The sequence below is a fragment of the Puma concolor genome, chromosome E3 (genome assembly GCF_028749965.1).
Source record: "Puma concolor isolate L17-30 chromosome E3, mPumCon1.1.hap2, whole genome shotgun sequence".
Lineage (NCBI taxonomy): Eukaryota > Metazoa > Chordata > Mammalia > Carnivora > Felidae > Puma > Puma concolor.
The window spans coordinates 8224713-8243578 of record NC_141682.1 but is presented as its reverse complement, the minus strand read 5'-3'; the positions used below and the strand labels follow the sequence as shown (position 1 = coordinate 8243578).

General features: G+C 50.4%; 2 protein-coding genes and 1 long non-coding RNA gene across 3 annotated transcripts in view; 1 reads left to right on the top strand and 2 right to left on the bottom strand.

The window, feature by feature from the left end:
- The window catches only part of LOC147572936 (uncharacterized), a 136004-nt gene that overhangs the window by 112481 nt on the left and 4657 nt on the right, over positions 1-18866 (top strand). The window lies entirely within an intron of this gene.
- Positions 1206-5777, bottom strand: LOC112859914 (mucin-12). Its single transcript, XM_025923104.2, has 7 exons — positions 5621-5777; positions 5237-5311; positions 4960-5122; positions 4090-4251; positions 3436-3503; positions 1708-1796; positions 1206-1547 (listed from the first exon to the last, which is right to left on the bottom strand). Exons 1-7 carry the CDS (start codon positions 5736-5738, stop codon positions 1506-1508), a joined length of 717 nt encoding a protein of 238 aa, XP_025778889.2. The 5' UTR covers positions 5739-5777; the 3' UTR covers positions 1206-1505.
- Positions 8497-16566, bottom strand: LOC147572937 (uncharacterized). Its single transcript, XM_086692765.1, has 4 exons — positions 9960-16566; positions 9496-9597; positions 8899-9026; positions 8497-8565 (listed from the first exon to the last, which is right to left on the bottom strand). The coding sequence occupies exons 1-4, from the start codon at positions 16564-16566 to the stop codon at positions 8497-8499; spliced, it is 6906 nt and encodes a 2301-aa protein (XP_086548891.1).

Here is an 18866-nt window from a genome sequence, read left to right as displayed (position 1 = left end):
CTCAGAAAGGTTAACTTGGACGCACCCCAAAGCCCTGGCTCTTCTCCCGAATGTAGCTGGGGAGAAGAGAGGGTGAGGGACATGAGCTGAGCTCCAGGCAGAAGATACCCCAACCTGTGCCCGCCCCCGGAAGCAGCCTTCCCTCGAGCCTGGGCAAACCGGGGAGAAAAGGCGAGGTGGGGGTTCACTCACCCTGCCCAGCAGCAACATGGCAAGACAGGAGCTGAAGGACAAGGGGCAGCAGGCAGAGCATCATGGTCACCAGTCTTGACATTGGAGCTCGGAGGGCAGCGCACCTGCCATTCACCCTCTCAGGAATGCGCAAAATGAGTGTCAGCCAAAGAACCCCAGTAATAAATGGGCCCCAGAGCCCTTTGATCCCTGAGACACTGGAAAGCTGAGGCCAGCCCACCTGAGTCAGTGTGTGAGCTTCTATCCTGACTGGGGGTGCGGATTTTATCTCAGGCCAAAGGGCAGAGGGAGGGGAGCCCCTCCCTTGCCAGGCAGCACGCAGGTACACAGGCCACCAGGTAGAGGGGCAGGCACAGGGCCCTGAAGCAGCCTGGGAGAACTGAGAAGACCCTTGGAGGGAGGTTCCCACCCTTGGAGAAGAGGCTGGGCCTGAACCTGAAAGGAGAAGGGTGCCCGTCATTCCCCTCCAGCCCCCTGGTAAGGTGACCCCCCCCTCTTCTTCTCGAGCTCTCATTACTGACCCTGATGACCCCACCAGGACATGGGGTGCAAGTCATGGCCACACCTAGGCCAGTGCCCAGCTCCAGGATGGCTGCATTCTTGGATCTGTGGGCCCTGAGATCTATCTGTGAGCTCCCAGGTGAGCACAAGTTTCCACGGCCGTGCAGAGTGACCTTGCCCTACCCCAAGGTCAACAGAGCCAAGTCCTCACTCCTTTCCTTGCCTTTTGTGGGCTCCCACCCATCACTCCCTGGGCCTGAGGCCCCCAAGGTCTGACCCCAGGCTCGTCTGCCACAGTGACCTCAGGCAGAGGTGGGCCCGATTCTGCCCTGGCCTAGACAGGCGAGGAGCTCTGTGCTCCAGGTTCTACATGTGGTCACAAGAAGGGGCTGAGAGTGCTGGGTGTCCCATGTCCAGATTTGGCATCTAATCTTGGGAGGAGTGCTGTCCCCAAGAAGGGCTTCCTGAGCTTCAGGCCCCTGCAGGGGAGGGAAAGAAACCACTCACAGCTCTCTACTTTAAGCCTAGCTCTTTTATTGGGGGGAGGGGGAATTCCAGAGTGGGGCGTCTCTGGAGCAAACAATGATGTCAGGATGTCTGGGCAGCCCTTGGGCTCCTGGACAGAGTGTGAGAAAGCAGAGGGGGGCTCACAGCAGGGCCCAGACCAAGCCCACCAGCTCTGAGTCGGGCCACCTCAGGCCCCGATGTCAGTTTCCTTTGGACCAACAGGGGAGGTGGGGAGTAGTGCTGTCGTGGGCTCTATCTGCTGTCTTGTCCAAATCTGGATGAGCGGTGGGAGCCTCTTGTCTCACTCACTGAGCAGTTGTCAGGACCCTGGGCCTCTGGATGTGGAGCTGGGGGCGGGAGAGAGGAGGTGAGGCCCAGGAGGCTCCAATGGAAGTTACCTGCCTCTAGACCAAGGGTGCCCACCACCCCCCAGGCAGCCCAGGGTGGTGGATGGCAGGGCTGGGGGGAATGGAACAGCTACTAGCTGGGGACAGACCCCTGAGTCACCTCTGTAGTAGGGTCAACGTTCTCCAGAGAGGGCTGGAAATGGCTGTAGATGTTTTCAAGGGCGAATCTGTCTTCCTTCAGATTCTCATCTGCAGAAAAAGGGGCCGGGCTGAGAGTGAGCCTGGGGGGCTGGCCCCATGTGACAGGAAGACAAGAGAGAAACACAGCCCCCTGACACGCCTAGGGTCAAAAGTCATGGCCACGGGCAGGCTCAGGGGTGACCTGGGCGAGGGTGGAACAGGAGGAAGGCCCTGCTCGAGGGTCACCGGCACACACTGCCTCACGGCCACGGGAACCACAGCAAGCAGAAACCAGCAGTGCCCAGAATCTTCTCTTGGAGTGGGCTTTCAGCCGCCATTTTCCCAGTCCTGCACATCCCCCACTCCTCGGCCTCCAAGCCGCAGGCTCCAGGCTCTCCACGACCATTTCTTCTTTCTGCCTCCTTCAAGGTCATCCCAGGGACCCTGCCCTTCACTCCGCTCTTTTCCGCACCTGTATTCTTCCTGCCGCCTCCCAGCCGCCCACTGGCCAAGACTTCTCCCCAGGCTTCAGATAGGCCAGAGCTGGTGATGCCTCTGTACCCCTATTCACCAGCCCCTGTACTCAGTGTGCCCCCACCTGCTGCCTCTGCCCCGACAAGGCAGTGTCCCTCCCCCCATCCAGGCCTTCTCCCTTCCCCAGCCTGTGAGCAACAAGCCTGGCCCAGCTCACTGGCATCTAAATTACTTCTGCTATCCACTCCTCCCATCCCCCTGTCCCCACCCAGCCTCATCATCCTTCACCTACATTACAGCAGAGCCATCCCCTTGGTCTCCCCACTTTAGGGCTGCCCCCCTCAATTCACCCTGAGTGAGCTGCTCGAAATGCATGTCTGGCTCCCTGCCCTTAAAGCCTCTCCAGTGGGTCCCTCCATCACGGCCCACAGAGATCTCCACGACCTCACTGGTATCTGTGTTCCTGGAAGCAGGAAGCACACGGCTTATGCACCAGCCCACAGCACTGCCTGGCCTGCAGACTGGCTCAGGTGAGGGTGCTTCTGCAGTCTTCTGATCCCGCCCTGCCCTGGCCGGACTGGGCAGATTTCTGTGCCCATGGAGCCCTCGGCATGGCCCTGTCCTCCCACCAACTGTGAGTACATCTGAGACTCTCACAGGGGGTGGTCTCTGGGGGCAGGATCCGGCTGCTCTCCGCCACCTGTAGCCCCTTCCCATTGTTTGTCTGGAGAAACTGGGAGGGCAGGACTTGCCCAGGGGCAGGGATGGTGGTGGCTAGAGATTCTTCATCTCCCTGCACCACGGGACATGGTGGCTTGTGGGACATGGTGGCTTTCCACGGCAACTGGGAATCAGAAGAGCCCGAACACACGGGATGCTCCATGGAGAGGCAGTGTTTGAACCAGAGTGGGAGACAGAGTGGGATTGGGACTTGCAGAGCCCCCAGCAAGGGGAACCTTCCAGACAGAGGTGCAGTACTTGCAAAGGCATGGGGGAGGGAAAGGGTGGGCATGGGGAGGAGCAGAGAAAAGACGAGGGTCGGCAAGGACCACGTGGGGGCTCAGGGGTCAGGAGGCTGCAGAGAAACTGGCCTAGCCCAGGGGCGCAGCACCTGTAAAACCAGCTGGCAAGACCCACGCAGCCCCCACAGCCACATCGTGTCTGGCTGTGATGCCTTCTCGGCCTATCTCCACCCACCAGCTTTGCCCCCACCCTTGCCTCTGGTGAGAAGTACCTTCCCAGATGCCTGTGTTCTGGAAGCCGCCAGGAAGATCTTCTCCTTGCCACAAATTGTATTCTTGCCTGCCAACAGAAACACCCTGAGCAGCTGGCAGCAGGGAGGTGGAGGGAGCTTAGAGGGCCCTGACCTTTGGCTTCTGGAAAGGGCTGTCACTGCCAAGCCCTGGGTCAGGGAGGGGCCTGCCCCCAGGGTGGTGGCAGAAAACAAAACATCTCCAAGGCCTGCCCTTCCCCTTCCTCCCTTCCACAGGAGTTCCATTATCGGTGAGATGGGAGCAATGGACCAGAATCAGAGGAACCCCCCTCTGGCTGCTGGAGGTGCTCTGCCCTGTGCTTCTCAACCATCTCAGGGTTGATTCCCCCCCCCCATTTTACTGCTGGGAAAGCAATGCTGGAGAGCTCATCCCCAGGGGTGCCTGTGGCAGCCAAAGTGATAACACCAGGTAATGTCATCACATAATCCAATTTCAGGACACAAGTGTTTGGTCGCATCTCTCTGCCAAACAGATCAGATCAGCGGGCTGCCCTGTGCTGTTAACCAGAACTGAGTTGGGCTGGGTCCCCAGCAGACTTCCAAACGCTGAAGGGAAGGAGGAGAGCCTTGGGGTCTTGTGGCCCCCTTTCCCTGGGCCCGAATCCATAAGCTCACCTGTGCAGTTTTCTCTGGGATCGGCCAAGGAAGACAGTCAGGATCACCACCATGACCACCAGCAGTGCTCCCACGGCCCCCACACTCCCGTACACCAGGCTCTTGCTGGTGCTCAATGCACACGTCTCTCCCCAGTACCAGTGTGTGTCCGAGGTTGGGCATCTGGAGACACACACAAGCTCAGGCCAGTCCACCAACATCCCTCACACCCAATCTTGCAAAAGAAAAAAATCAATGCCAAAGCACAGGAAGCCGGCTCTCCCTCCAAGGAAGGGTAGGCACTGGTTAGGAGGGACCCAGGTTAGGAGGCTCCCCAAGACTAAGGGGCAGAGAGGAGGTGGGGATTCAGTATTGCAGAACAGGATTCAGAATCTGAGTGTCAGATGCCTTGTCCCAGACACATGGTGCCCACTCATCTAATCTCTAGCTGGCACCTTGACTGACCTGTTACCATTTTTATATTTTATGCTTTAATGTATGCTCTCCTGAGCTTAATGCCCCAGCTATATATAGCTAGGAGTGATATAATGGCACTGTAGCTGGGATATTGAAAGGAAAGTGAAAGATAGAGATCTATGGATATAGATTTGGGAATTGGTGACTAGAACTTTCTCAGGAGGGGGCTTGCTCACTCCTAGAATGCCCACATCTATAACCTGCACCTCCCCCACCTCTGGTGGGGGTGGGGGGGGTGAAGGGACACCTGGGTAGAAGAAAGAGGGATGGGTGGGGAAGGACGTGTCTTGTCAGCTGTGCCCAACTCCTTCTGCATCCCCCCCTACCCTGACCCCTGCCCCATAACTATGGTGGAGGGTGTGGTCCTACCACTAGAGAGAGTGGGCACTGGCCTTAGAGGGGCTGGACACTCACAGGCAGCGGGGGCCACTGCGTTGCAGCTGGCATTCTCCCTCATTACAGTTCAGTTGCAACTTCGTCCCCGAGGTGCATTTGGTCACACAGGCCAGCTTCCCATCCAGCTCATCCACAAAGTAGAACTGGGCATAGTCCTTCGCAGCCTTCTGAGTGCATTGCTCTGGGGGGTGGGGGGTGGGGAAGGGTAGACAGCCTGGTTAAAGCGCCACCAGCCCTCATGTTTACTGCCCACACCCTGTCCCCCCAACACCTACCACTCTGCAGAGATGCTTACCCTTCAAGTCAAACCCCAGCATCACGTTCTCGCTCACGATGGTGGCTTCCTCACTGAAGCACAGATGTGAGGAGGCTGCCAAGCATGGTGGGAAAGAACAAAACAAAAACACTTCCCTCTGCCCTACTAGGGTCATGGCCCATCCCTAGATGCAGCTGGGCCTGTAAGCAGGCTCAGATGGGAACATTAGGGCTGATGACAATCTGAGCCCGCGACAGGGAGATGTTGGGGGCACTTTGGAGTCTGGGGAAATGGGGCCTGGCTTCTGGATCCCTATAGGGAGGTCTCTGGAGTTCCAGAAAGGAGGAGAGATATGGGGTGAGGGGAGGCTGAGGCATTCCTACCCTTTCCCCACCAACGTCAAGGGGTTTTAGGAGAGCCTACCTCTGCACTCTTCAGAATCACCAGATAGCCTTTTGGTCTCATTCATAATCTTGACCTTTATGAGTTTAGAGAGGTTTGCAAATAGTTCATCAAACTCTGAAGTGTAGTTTGCCTCCATGATGACGTCATGTTCCACCACAACACTGCCATTGCTAAAACCAGGAATTGGTGATTCATCAGTCACCCTATGTCGCCCACCCTCCCAGAAAGTGGGGCCCACAAAGCCAGAAGGGTGATGAAACACAATTAACTATGTGACCCAGAGGCAGGACAGACTAGAGACTGTTCCCTCCAACAGTTAGCATTCCAGAGGGAAGCTGCAGAGTAAAATGACCTAAGATTCCAAAATATCAGTGATCACAATAAATGCCATTGGGTGAAATCCATTCTTAAAACTGGAAGCTCTTGGGTGAAGACATGGTGGAATTGAACCATTGTGACTGTTGGAGGGAGGATCAAATGGTGCAGCCATTGTGGAAAATAGTATGGCAGCTCCTCAAAAAATTAAAAATGGAATTACCATATGACCCAGCAATTCCACTTCTGGGTATTTATCCTGAAAAATTGAAAGCAGGGATTTGAAGATATATTCATACACCCGTGTTTGTAGCAGCATTATTCACAATAGCTAAAAAGAAGCAAACTAAGAAGTGTCCATTGATGGGTGAATGGATAAGATGTGGCACACAGTACTATGAAATGTTTTTCAATCTTACAAAAGAAGAAATTTTTGACACCTGCTGCAACATGGATGAACCTTGAGTACATTGTGCTAAATGAAATAGCCAGTCACAAAAGGACAAATAGTGTATGAGTATTTACATGAGTACTAATATGAAGTCCCTAGAGTAATCCAATTCATAGAGACAGAAAGTAGAATGGGGGTTGCCCGAGGTGGGATGAGGGAGAATTGAGAGTTATTGTTTAAAAGGTACAGAGCTGGGTGTCTGTGTGGCTCAGTCAGTTGGACATCTGGCTCTTGATTTTGGCTCAGGTCATGATCTCATGGTTTGGTTTTGGGATGCAGCCCCAAGTCAGGCTCTGCGCTGATAGCGTAGAGCCAGCTTGGGATTCTCTCTCTTTCTCTCTCTCTCTCTCTCTCTACCCCCCTTCAAAACAAACAAACTTAAGAAAAATAAAATAAAGGGTACAGAGTTTCAGTTTGGAAAGACGGAAAAGTTCTGGAGATGGACCATGATGCTGGTTGCACAACAATGTGAATGTACTTAATGACACTAAACCATACACTTAAAATGATTAATTTAATGATTAATGGCCACCTTTTGTTATGCGCATTTCACCACAGTAAAAACTACTTAAAATTAAAAATTTTTTAAATGGAGGCTGTTGGATTTTATTTTGAAAACCAAACAAGCATGCTTTTAAAATGAAGAAACATGAGGTCACTTTAGAAATATAAGATTCCAACCCAGAAGCTCCTTGTTAGAAGGCCAACGGGGCACTGAGAGATCTTGAGACAAGGTCTGTCACCAGTCACAGACATTGTGACAGAGAAGTCAGGAGCAGGAGCCAGGAGTACTTAAAACAACAAAAACTTGTGCCAAAATGGAGACTGAAACAAACACTGGTACTGGGCAGGAGGTCAAGATGGAGTAGAGGATGCTGAGGCATGGAACCCCATGGGCATTTGACAGTATAGATCTCCCTCTTTCCTTGCTGGGAGAAGACACCTTCCAGGCTCCCTTCCCACCTTCCCTTCTGTCTCCTTCTTTCCACTTTCCTTTGGGGGCTCTGCTTCTCCTGTCTATCCCTTAGATGCTGGTGCTTCTCAAGATTCTTTCCTGGGAAATGTTCACTCCTATGCTATAATGATTCCCAGACCATCTGGTCTACTCCCAGGGCTTCCAGCAACTTCTATCCAGGAAAACCAACACCAGTGTCTCCGCTGCAGACACTTTCTATCCACCACACACTGTTCCATTACTCAACCACTCAATGTGGCTGGGTCCCAGGCACTTGAGACTCCACATAGCCCACTCTTCATCTTCTTCCCCATCCTCCTCCTCCTGACCTTCCTCATCTCATCAAAGGGCACTCTACATTGCCAGCAGCCAAGAAATCTGGTGTCATTCCTCCTCTCCAAACACCCATCAAATCCTCATGATCTGCTGGTCCTGCTTCTTAAAGATCTTTCACACTAGACAATTTTTCTTCTGCACTGTCACCTCTCTGATCCAGGCCACTCTAATCTCCATCCCCTGTCCACCCATTCTCAGTCCTACAGTCAAACTGAGCTGTCTGCAGTGCCGATCAGATATTTTCCCACGTGGGCCCAAACTGCTGATACTTAAAGACTAAGTAACTTGGTATGGGTCATCTTTCCACCTCCTCTCCCACCATGACCCTTTTGCCCTCAAGCAGTAACTATTCTTTATGTTCCTGGAATCTGCCCTCCTCTTTCTCACTTCTGGGTGAGACTGAGCCATCCTTCATCAATTGCCTTTCCCTGGCTCATTCCTCTTCATGCTTTAAGCCTCAGCTTAAAGCTGTCACTTCTTCCAGAAAGATTTCCCTCCACCTCACCCAGCTTGCATTTGAGACCTCTCCCATTGTACCCTGTGTGTCTCTTACCATTAACTCTAACCAGATCGCACAGCCATTTTGCTGTGTTCTGCCACTCTTTACTCCATGAAGACCAGGACCACTGTATTCCCTGCACCTAACACAGCGTAGGCTTTCAATACAAGTTTGCAGAATTGATGAAGGCTGAATGAATGTATAAATGAATGGCTCAGAGCCTTCTGGTGTTGCCCGTGGGCTGGGGGCCCCTCTGGTCCAGCCAGGTACTGATACTCATTCAAGACAGGAGAAGACAAGAGAGCAGAGAGAAGGGGCTTCCTGCACCCCTCACATACTCACAACAGTCTCCTAATGATCACGCCTCTGTACTGGGGAAAGTCTTTGCCCATGTAAGCTTTATCCATCTGAAAGAAATGAGGCAGCCAAGTTCATACACGAATGGGGGATGCAGCAGCCCCTGTTCCCTGTCTCAGAGGCAGCTCCAGGGCCCCCTTCCCACAGGGAACCCATGGATTAACCCATAGGAAAGAAGGAAAGGAAGGCATAAGGATGCTACCTCCTCCAGGATGTGGGTGAGGTGGTGTTCAAGGAAGGGGCTCTCAGAGTCCCTCTCAGGACTTGGGAAGACTGAAGGGATCTATGAGCTGAGAAACTCCAAAGTCAGTCAGAAGGAGCCCCTGTATCCCCAATAACATTGGACATCCACTTTAGGGGATCTGAGATTTCCCTACTCTTACCTGACTCTTGAATAGTTGAGTGAAATTCCAGTATTCTGGGGAGGATATGTTATTCAGATCTTTTGTGAAATTCTTGTTAGTCACTTTCACTGTCACACCTAAAGTGGCATTGATTATTTCTGGGATTTCTGTGGGAACAGATCAGATTATACATGAGACAGCAACCTCTCAGTAATGTCTTCTGGGATTAATCTCCTCCTGCTGGTCTCATGGAGGCAAAGAAAGTGGGTAGGCAGGTGGATGGAAATTCAAGAGACAAGTAGGAGTCACTGAAACTTTTGCCCCTTATCTCTGAACACTACAAGGAACTAGTGGCCAGGATCATGACCCAGAGAGAGAGAGCTAAGTGGAAGTCTCCAGAAAGGGTTGGAATAGAAACATCCCGATGAGAGGGGCAGATGGGCCAGTGAAAAGAGCCCGGGAGGAGGAGTCAGAAGGCCCATGCTCTACCTGCATTTAGACCCAGGCAAAGGTTAATTTTTCTCCTCTATCTGCACAATGAGGCAGTGGTAGCAGATAGTCCTTTCAATGTTACCCTCCTGTTTAAGTGGTTAAGGAATATGGGGACAATCTGAAGGTCTCAGAAAAGTTTATTACCTAGGAAGAAGGAGTCCACAAGGGACTTGCATTGGTAACCAAAGAAGCCTTGGGCACAGACACACTCTTTTCCATTCCAGATGGTCCCATTCTGGCACTGGCCTGTGAAGGGGTAGAATTCACAGCGGTCACCATGGAAGCCCAAGGGACAAAAAATACTATCTCCCATTCCAGGTCCCATCATTTAGGCATTGTACTGAAAGAGGAGGATGAGAACCACTGCCACCATCTTAAGCTCCGGGGGAGGTGGGGGGGGGGGGAGGGAAATGAGGAGGGACAATGGGGAAGATGGAAACAAGAAATGAAAGAAGATGAGCAAAGAAAGCAAGAGCCCTACAAGGAAAAAAAAGAAAAGAAAAGAAAAGAAAAGGGAAAGGAAAGGAAAGGAAAGGAAAGGAAAGGAAAGAAAAGAAAAGAAAAGAAAAGAAAAGAAAAGAAAAGAAAAAAGAAAAGACAACATCCACCCATGTGGATGACATGCTTTGACAACAAGAAGGCCCAGGAAATATGAAACAAGACCACAACGAGGTCAAAACTGATTAGTTGATGAGAGAAGATGGACAGGAGAGGTTCACAGAGTGACGTACAAAAAGACTTACTTGGTGTCATAGCTGAAGACTGGGTCGTCATCACAGTTGTATGGGTGCTAGTGAACAGAGGATGGAGAGTTGAAGACGTACTGAACCCAAGGACTGGAGCATGGGTAGAGCCATGTGAAGTGGAGGACAGAGGAGGAGAAAAACCAGAGGAATCTGTAACGGCTGAGGAAGAGTCAGAGACTGGCCTTGAGGACAAGCTAGGAAGAGCTGAGGCTAAAGAAGAAGTATGAGAGGTAGTGGTTTGGGAGCTGTCAGATGATATTGTTGTGTTTGGTGACCCTGTGCTGCTTTGGAAAATAGTAGATCCTCCTCTGAGGGTGGTGGCTGTTGGTCTGGAGATGTCTCTAGTTGTAGAAGAGAAAGTGAGAGCTGATGGGGATGCAGGACTAGAGCTGTCTGTGGAAGAGGGGATTGAAGTAGAAATCGTTGGTTTGGCAGAATCACTGCTGGTGATGAAAAGAGTGAAATTCTCACCCAAGGTGGTGGGCATTTGTCCAGAGACTGGGGGTGAAAAGGAATGGATGGGCCTTGATGAAGATAATGCACTAAGATCTTCAGTGGTATTGGGGGCATCAGATGAATCCATTGTATTAGAGGAATAAGTGGTAGTGGTGAAGACACTCGATTCCTCAGTGATGGTTGTGATGGTAGTGGAGGACAACAAGCCAGAACCTGATGAGGGTGCAGGACCCCCACTAGGAGTGGTAGAGGAGGTGTCAACAGAAACTGTAGAACTGAACAAATCAGAAATGGTGTAGATGGTTGGCTTTTCTGTGAAAAGTGTGGTTGTTTGTCCAGAGACCAAGGTGGTAGTGGATAATTCACCGGGGCTTGGTGTGGAAGTAAAAATTCCATTGACATTGGTGGAGGAAGTAACCACTGAACCAGTGGAGTAAGACAAATCAGTTATGGTTGTGTGGACAGTGGGTGCTTCAGGAAGGGATGTGGGTGTTTGCCCAGAGACTAGAGTACTGGAAATTAATTCACCAGGACCAGATGGGGAAGAAGAACTTGCATTCTCAGTAGTATAGACGGTACCATGTGGAACTGTTGGATTTGATAAATCTGAGAGGATTGTGGAGACAGTTGATTCCATAGTAAAGGATGTGGGTGTTTCTTGATATCCACCTGTAGTGAGAAAAGTTTCACCTGAATTTGAAGTAGCAGCAGAACTTATGTTCTCGTTAGAAAGGGTGGTGTCTGAGGTTACTGTAGTTTTGGACAAATCAGGGGTGTCTGTATAGACAGTAGACCCATCACTTAGGCTTGAGGATGTCTCTTGTGAGACACCAGAGGTGGTAGAGAGTTGGCCAGGACCTGAAGAGGAACTTCCTTCAAATATGGTAAAAGAGGTTTCAGAGGAAACAGTAGATTGGGACAAATCAGAAACACTGGTGTAGACAGTTGACTCCTCTGTAAGAGTCATGGTGGTTTGTTCAGAGAGTACAGTCTGGTTAGAGAGGTCACTGGGGCTTGATGGGGAAGCAGAACTTGCTTTGTCTGTGCTATAGGAAGAGTGGGAAGAAAATGTTGGTGTTAACACCTTTGAGGTTATTGTATAGAATGTGGATCCTGGAGGAAAAGTTGTTTGTCCATCACCACCAGAGGTGGTAAAAGATTTGCCGGGGATAGATGTGGACATAGAACTTCTATCCTCTTTGGTGAAAGTGGTTGCAGATGAGTCTGTGGGTTGAGAAAAATCAAAGATTGTGCTATGCCCTGTGGATTTCAAGGGGACCATACTGGCAGTTGTTCCTGAGACAGCTAGATTAGTAGATGCCTCTCCAAGGCTCCATGGGGTAGCAGAACTCCTAGTGCCTGTGGGATGGGGGCTGTAGAAAGAAACTGTTGATTCAGATGATTCTGAAATGGTGGCATGGATTGTTGGCTCCTCTGTGAGAGTTGTAGTAGTTTGTTCAGAGATCCAAGTGGGAGTAGAGAGTTCACTGGGGATTGATGGAGAAGCAGGACTTGCATTGTCTGTGCTGTAAGAATGATAGGTAGAAAATAATGGTGTGGGCAGCTCTGAGGTGATTGTATACAAGGTGGATCCTTGAGGAAAAGATGTGCTTGAGTGTGCATCACCACCAGAAGTCGTAGAGGATTCAATGACATTTAATGAGGAAAAAGAAATACCATTGTCTTTGGTAACAACAGTCGCCAAAGTATCTGTAGATTTGGATAAATTGGGGGTGCCTGTAGAGAGAGTGGATTTCACTTTGATGCCTGTGGTTGTCTCTGCTGAGACAGTGGGGGTGGTAGACGATATGTTAGAACTTGAGGAGGATGTAGAACTTCCTTCATCGTGGACAGAGGTAGTCTCGGAGGAAATGGTTGATGTGGACATATCAGAAATGTTTGTGTAGAGAGTTCTCTCTTCTGTAAAGGAGACTGTTGTGCTTGTTGGTCCAGATGACTGACTGGATGTAGAGGATACACTAGGACCAAAAGGAGATGAAGAACTTCCCTTGCCAGTAGTCAAGAAGGTACTGAGGGAAACGGTAGGGTGTGACATATTGGAGACAGTTGTGGAGACGGCAGATTCCATAGTAAAAGACTCTGTTGTTTGTACATCACTTTGAGAACTGGTAAACGATTCACTAGAGCTCAGTGTTGATCTAGTACTTCCATCATCCTTGGTAAATATGGTTGTTAATGGATCTGTGGGTATAACGGAATCTGTGAGATAGGAAGAGTGGGTGGAAACTGTTGTTGTGGATAGCTCTGAGGAGGAGGTGGAGAAAGCGGACCCCATAACAAAGGATGTTGTTATTTGTCCGTGATCAGCATTTGTAGTAAAGGATTCAGCAGTTCTTGATGTGGAAGCAGAAAGTCCATCCTCCTTGCTAACAGTGCTGTCTGAGATAACTGTAGATTTTGATGAATGAGGGGTGCCTGTATACATGCTGGATCCCTCCATGAGGCCTGTGGTTGTCTGTACTGAGGCAGAGAGTATGCTAGAAGGCTGGGCAGGACTGGAAGGGGACACAGCACTTCCATCACCACTGGTATAGAAGGTTTCAGATGAAACGGCCGTTTCAGACAAATCAGGCATAGTTGTAAAGACAGAGGGTAATCCAGTAAAAGTTGTAGCGCTGTGTCCAGTGGTCAGGGAAGCGGTGGGAAATCCTTCATGGTCTGATGGAGTTGAAGAATCTGTACTATAGGAAGACACTGTGTATTCTGACGACTCTGAGATGCTTGTGGAGAAAGTAGACTCCATAGCTGTGGGTGAGGCTGGTGGTCCAGAACCAGGAGAGGTGGTTAAAGATTCAGTGGGACCTGATGTAGGCACACGACTTTCATCATCCTTGGTATAAGTGGTTGCTGATGAGTCTGGAGGTTGAGAAGAATCAGACACGGTGCTGTGCTCTGTGGATGGCTGGGTGACTGTAGATGCAGTCAGTCGTGAGCCAACTGGGCTGGAAGAGAATTCTCCAGGACTCGAGGGTGCTGCAGAACTGCCAAGGCCTGGGGTTCTGAGGCTGTAGGAAGAAGCTGTTGATTCAGATGAATCAGAAATGGTGTGGACAGTTGGCTTCTCTGTGAGAGTCTTGGCTGATTGTTCAGAGAGCACACTGGTGGTAAATAAATCACTAGGACTTGACTGAGAAGTAGCACTTGCCTCGTCCGTGCTGTAGGAAGAGTGAGTTGAAACTGTGGGTGCAGACACCTCTGAGGTGGTGGTGTAAGGAGGGGATCTTGGAGGTAAAGTTGTGCCTGTGTGTGGATCAACACCAGAAGTGGTAAATGATTCAGCAGGCCCAGATGTGGAAACAGAACTTCCATCCTCCTTGGTAACTGTGCTGTCCGAGGTACTGGTAGGTTTGGACCCATTAGGTGTGTCTGTATAGACAGAAGGCCCCTCGGTCAGGCCTGTGTTTGTCTGTCCTGAAATCCCAGGGTTGGAAGACAGCAGGCCAGGACTCGAAGGGGACGTGGTCCCTTCATCATCCTGGGTGTAGGGCGTTTCACCAGAAGTCGGTGTTGTTGACAAATCTGAAATGTGTGTGTAGGCAGTTGTCTCTTTAGTGAAAGGCGTGGCTGTTTGTCCAGAGACCTGAGTGCTGGTGGGTGATGGACCTGGACCCAGAGAGGATGAAGGACTTTCCTTGTCAGTGGTATGGGGGGTGTCTGGTGAAAATGTAGGATTTGATGAATCAGAGAGGGTCGAGGAGACTGTGGAAGCCACTGGAAAGAACATGGTGGTTTGGCCAAAACTACTGGAAGTAGAAAAGGCATCACTGGGACTTGAGGTGGGCTCAGGACTTCCATATTCTCTGGTAAAGGTGGTTACAGATGAGTCCGTGGGTTTAGAGGAATCAGAGATGGTGCTGTGGTCTGTGGATATCTGGGTGACACCAGTGGCGGTTGGTCCTGAGACAGCTGGGCTGATGGATGCCTCTCCAGGACTCCATGGAGCTACAGAACTCCCAGCGTCTGTGACATGAGAAACCTCAGGTGATACTGTGGTCTCAGATGAATCTGACACAGAGGTGTGGACGGTTGTGTCACCTGTGAGAGTTGGGTCTGTTCGTTCAGTGACCACAGTGAGGGTAGAGAGCTCACTGATGCTGGATTCGGAGGCAGGACTTGCATTATCTGTGCTGTAGGAGGTGTGAGTTGTTGAAAATGTTGGTGTGGACAGCTCTGAGGGGGGGTAGAAAGTGGACCCCCCAGCAATGGATGTGGTTGTTTGTTGGTGATCATCCTTTGTAGTAAAGGATTCAGTGGTTTTTGATGTGGAAGCAGAAAGCCCATCCTCTTTGGTAACAGTGCTTTCTGAGATAACTGTAGGTTCTGATGAATGAGTGGTACCTGTAACCATGCTGGATCCTTTCACGAGGCCTGTGGTTGTGTGTGCTGAGGCAGAGAGGGTGCTAGACAGATGGCCAGAATTGGAAGGGGACATTGCACTTCCATCATCCCTGGTATAGAAGGTTTCAGATGAAACGGCCGTTTCAGACAAATCAGGCATAGTTGTAAAGACAGAGGGCAATCCAGTAAAAGTTGTAGCGCCGTGTCCAGTGGTCAGGGAAGCGGTGGGAAATCCTTCATGGTCTGATGGAGTTGAAGAATCTGTACTATAGGAAGACACTGTGTATTCTGACGACTCTGAGATGCTTGTGGAGAAAGTAGACTCCATAGCTGTGGGTGAGGCTGGTGGTCCAGAACCAGGAGAGGTGGTTAAAGATTCAGTGGGACCTGACGTAGGCACACGACTTTCATCATCCTTGGTATAAGTGGTTGCTGATGAGTCTGGAGGTTGAGAAGAATCAGACACGGTGCTGTGCTCTGTGGATGGCTGGGTGACTGTAGATGCAGTCAGTCGTGAGCCAACTGGGCTGGAAGAGAATTCTCCAGGACTCGAGGGTGCTGCAGAACTGCCAAGGCCTGGGGTTCTGAGGCTGTAGGAAGAAGCTGTTGATTCAGATGAATCAGAAATGGTGTGGACAGTTGGCTTCTCTGTGAGAGTCCTGGCTGATTGTTCAGAGAGCACACTGGTGGAAAATAAATCACTAGAGCTTGACTGAGAAGTAGCACTTTCCTCATCTGTGCTATAGGAAGAGTGAGTTGAAACTGTGGGTGCAGACACCTCTGAGGTGGTGGTGTAAGGAGGGGATCTTGGAGGTAAAGTTGTGCCTGTGTGTGGATCAACACCAGAAGTGGTAAATGATTCAGCAGGCCCAGATGTGGAAGCAGAACTTCCATCCTCCTTGGTAACTGTGCTGTCCGAGGTACTGGTAGGTTTGGACCCATTAGGTGTGTCTGTATAGACAGAAGGCCCCTCGGTCAGGCCTGTGTTTGTCTGTCCTGAAATCCCAGGGTTGGAAGACAGCAGGCCAGGACTCGAAGGGGACGTGGTCCCTTCATCATCCTGGGTGTAGGACGTTTCACCAGAAGTCGGTGTTGTTGACAAATCTGAAATGTGTGTGTAGGCAGTTGTCTCTTTAGTGAAAGGCGTGGCTGTTTGTCCAGAGACCTGAGTGCTGGTGGGTGATGGACCTGGACCCAGAGAGGATGAAGGACTTTCCTTGTCAGTGGTATGGGGGGTGTCTGGTGAAAATGTAGGATTTGATGAATCAGAGAGGGTCGAGGAGACTGTGGAAGCCACTGGAAAGAACATGGTGGTTTGGCCAAAACTACTGGAAGTAGAAAAGGCATCACTGGGACTTGAGGTGGGCTCAGGACTTCCATATTCTCTGGTAAAGGTGGTTACAGATGAGTCCGTGGGTTTAGAGGAATCAGAGATGGTGCTGTGGTCTGTGGATATCTGGGTGACACCAGTGGCGGTTGGTCCTGAGACAGCTGGGCTGATGGATGCCTCTCCAGGACTCCATGGAGCTACAGAACTCCCAGCGCCTGTGGCATGAGAAACCTCAGGTGATACTGTGGTCTCAGATGAATCTGACACAGAGGTGTGGACGGTTGTGTCACCTGTGAGAGTTGAGTCTGTTCGTTCAGTGACCATAGTAGGGGTAGAGAGCTCACTGATGCAGGATTCGGAGGCAGGACTTGCATTATCTGTGCTGTAGGATGTGTTAGTGAAAAATGTTGACGTGGATAGCTCTGATGGGGAGGTGTAGGAAGTGGACCCCCCCGCAAAGGATGTGGTTGTTTGTACATGATCATCCTTTGTAGTAAAGGATTCAGTGGTTTTTGATGTGGAAGCAGAAAGTCCATCCTCTTTAGTAACGGTTCTGTCTGAGCTAACTGCACTCTTGGACAAATCAGGGGTACCTGTGTGCAGAGTAGATCCTTCTGTGAGGCCTAAATCTGTCTATGCTGAGGCAGCAGGAGTGTGACAATCTGTTCACAATTGTCACTAATCAATCTTAGTGACAATCTGTTCCAGATAGCTGGTCAACCTATGATACTGAAGGACAACTTGTAAGAAGTATCAGGGAACCTATATATTTGGACACCTTACCAAAGGTGATCTAGAACTTTTGTCTTTTCTGGAATATACTAGTTTGTCTAGAGGGAAAGGTATCACTAGATAAAGATCTGGATGTTGATTGTGATTTATGACTTGGAGTAGTAGTTGTATGGGTGTGGATTTTGACAAATCTGTTTGCCCTCCAAAAATATGTATATTCTGCCCAAAATTGCCTACATATTCTCCCCTAAGCACTCTGGGACATGTTTATTTAGTTGGGCACTCTGGCATCAATTTGAAAGGACAGTTGTAGGCACACAAATGCCCCATGCACATTCTTTTGCTCCTCGCATTCTGTGATTTGCAAACCACATAGTCACCTTAAGTCATCTGGCTGATACTTAGTCTGACAAATCTCTTCCCCATCTCTTACATGTGAGACTCCCCCTACTCTATCCTAACAATTCTCACAGACCCAAGAAGAATAGGAGAGCTAAAGCACATTGCCATGGATAATTCACCCACTGCCTGTCCTTTCTCTCCAGACACACTTACTCAAGGGCTAGCCACTCTATCACTTTTACCTGGCCACCCTGTAGCCCAGGTGAGCCATTCCTCCTCCCTGGCCCCACAGCCCATGCAATAAACTATAGTTGTCTAATAGTAAGAGTGCTGGGAATGCCTCCTGGGACTGGAGGTCTCATTCTGACATCTCTTCGCCACTTAGAACATGTGATTACACGTGTAAGACTCTATTCTCCTACATAAAGGGGGACTATAATCCTGTCTCCTCTTTGTCCTGCCTATGAAATGAGTAGGATCAAATATGGAAGGAATCTTTGTGACAATAGTGCCATAAAGCTAGGGAGTCTTAGGAATTCTACAAGATGGTATAAGGGGACTTCCTCAAAAGGGCAGGAGAAGCAGCCTCTTGTCCCTCCTGTCAGTTCCTCCTCCCTCCCCAAAGATGCCTTGGAACTGTGCCTTTCTCACCTCTCGTGAGGATGGACCTTTGCCACTGGCAGAAATGACCATGGAAACCTTCAGGGCAGGGCCACCCTCTGCCATTCCAGATACCACATTTTCACTCCCTGTTATAGGGAGGGGCCAGGAACTGAACAAGGACTGGAATCCAGGGTAAGTGGGGAGTGGACAATTAGTCAGGTTGGGTCATTCACATCAACAGTTCTGGATCCTTGGTTTTGCAGACCATCATCTCGGGAAGAGCACTACCAAATCACTGGTGGATGAGTTCAGGTCAAAGGTGTAATAATGGCTAAGACTTTTAGAATTTGACATTAATGAGAAAGATTGAAAAGATTGCTTGGCTATTTTTAAGACAATAGATATGTTTGTTTTGCCCAATCCTCTTGCCTCCAAGTTAGACTTTGCCTAATTCAGCATGATGGGAGCAGAGGGCCTGAGCTGGGGAGGCTGCCAAGGTGGGGGGCATCCTTGAGTCATGGGTATAAGGAGGATCAGAGAGAGAGGCAGCACACAGGGGCTCTGGTCAACACACAGCAGAGTGTGGCAAGGCTCAGAGTAAACCCAGGCATGGCTATAGGACCTCAGAGCCGCTTTCTCTTTCCTCTCACCCTTCCCTTGAGCCTTGGCCACTCTGTCCTCCTGCCTCTGAGGGCACCTCATCCACTTGCCCCTCTGAAGCCCTCTTTGTATCTGACCTAGAGGCTACTGCAGTCCTCAATCTCTCTACCTTGTGTGCCCCTGGGAAAGCCGCTTCCGCTTCTCAGCTCTGCCCCACCCTTGTCCAGGCTCTCATCCAAAGAGAAGTTCCTTGTGACTGCCAGAACCATGCTGGACGCTGGGGATAGCCAGCCACTCAGCCCCCCCAAACCAGTCCTCGCTGGGGCTCCTGGCCCCCCAGGGCAATG

Bases quoted from the DNA above. Each gene is read 5' to 3' on its own strand.
- LOC147572937 (XM_086692765.1), bottom strand. From the start codon at position 16,566: ATGGTCACTGAACGAACAGACTCAACTCTCACAGGTGACACAACCGTC. The intron at 9,598-9,959 runs GTGGATGTTGTC...ACCCCTTCACAG, and splicing joins AAAGCATGTCATCCACATGG to GCCAGTGCCAGAATGGGACC. The intron at 9,027-9,495 runs GTAATAAACTTT...CTGTTCCCACAG, and splicing joins TGTGGACTCCTTCTTCCTAG to AAATCCCAGAAATAATCAAT.
- LOC112859914 (XM_025923104.2), bottom strand. From the start codon at position 5,738: ATGGAGGCAAACTACACTTCAGAGTTTGATGAACTATTTGCAAACCTC. The intron at 3,504-4,089 runs GTGAGCTTATGG...TTCTGTTGGCAG, and splicing joins TCCCAGAGAAAACTGCACAG to GCAAGAATACAATTTGTGGC. The intron at 1,797-3,435 runs GTACTTCTCACC...CTTTTTCTGCAG, and splicing joins GAACACAGGCATCTGGGAAG to ATGAGAATCTGAAGGAAGAC.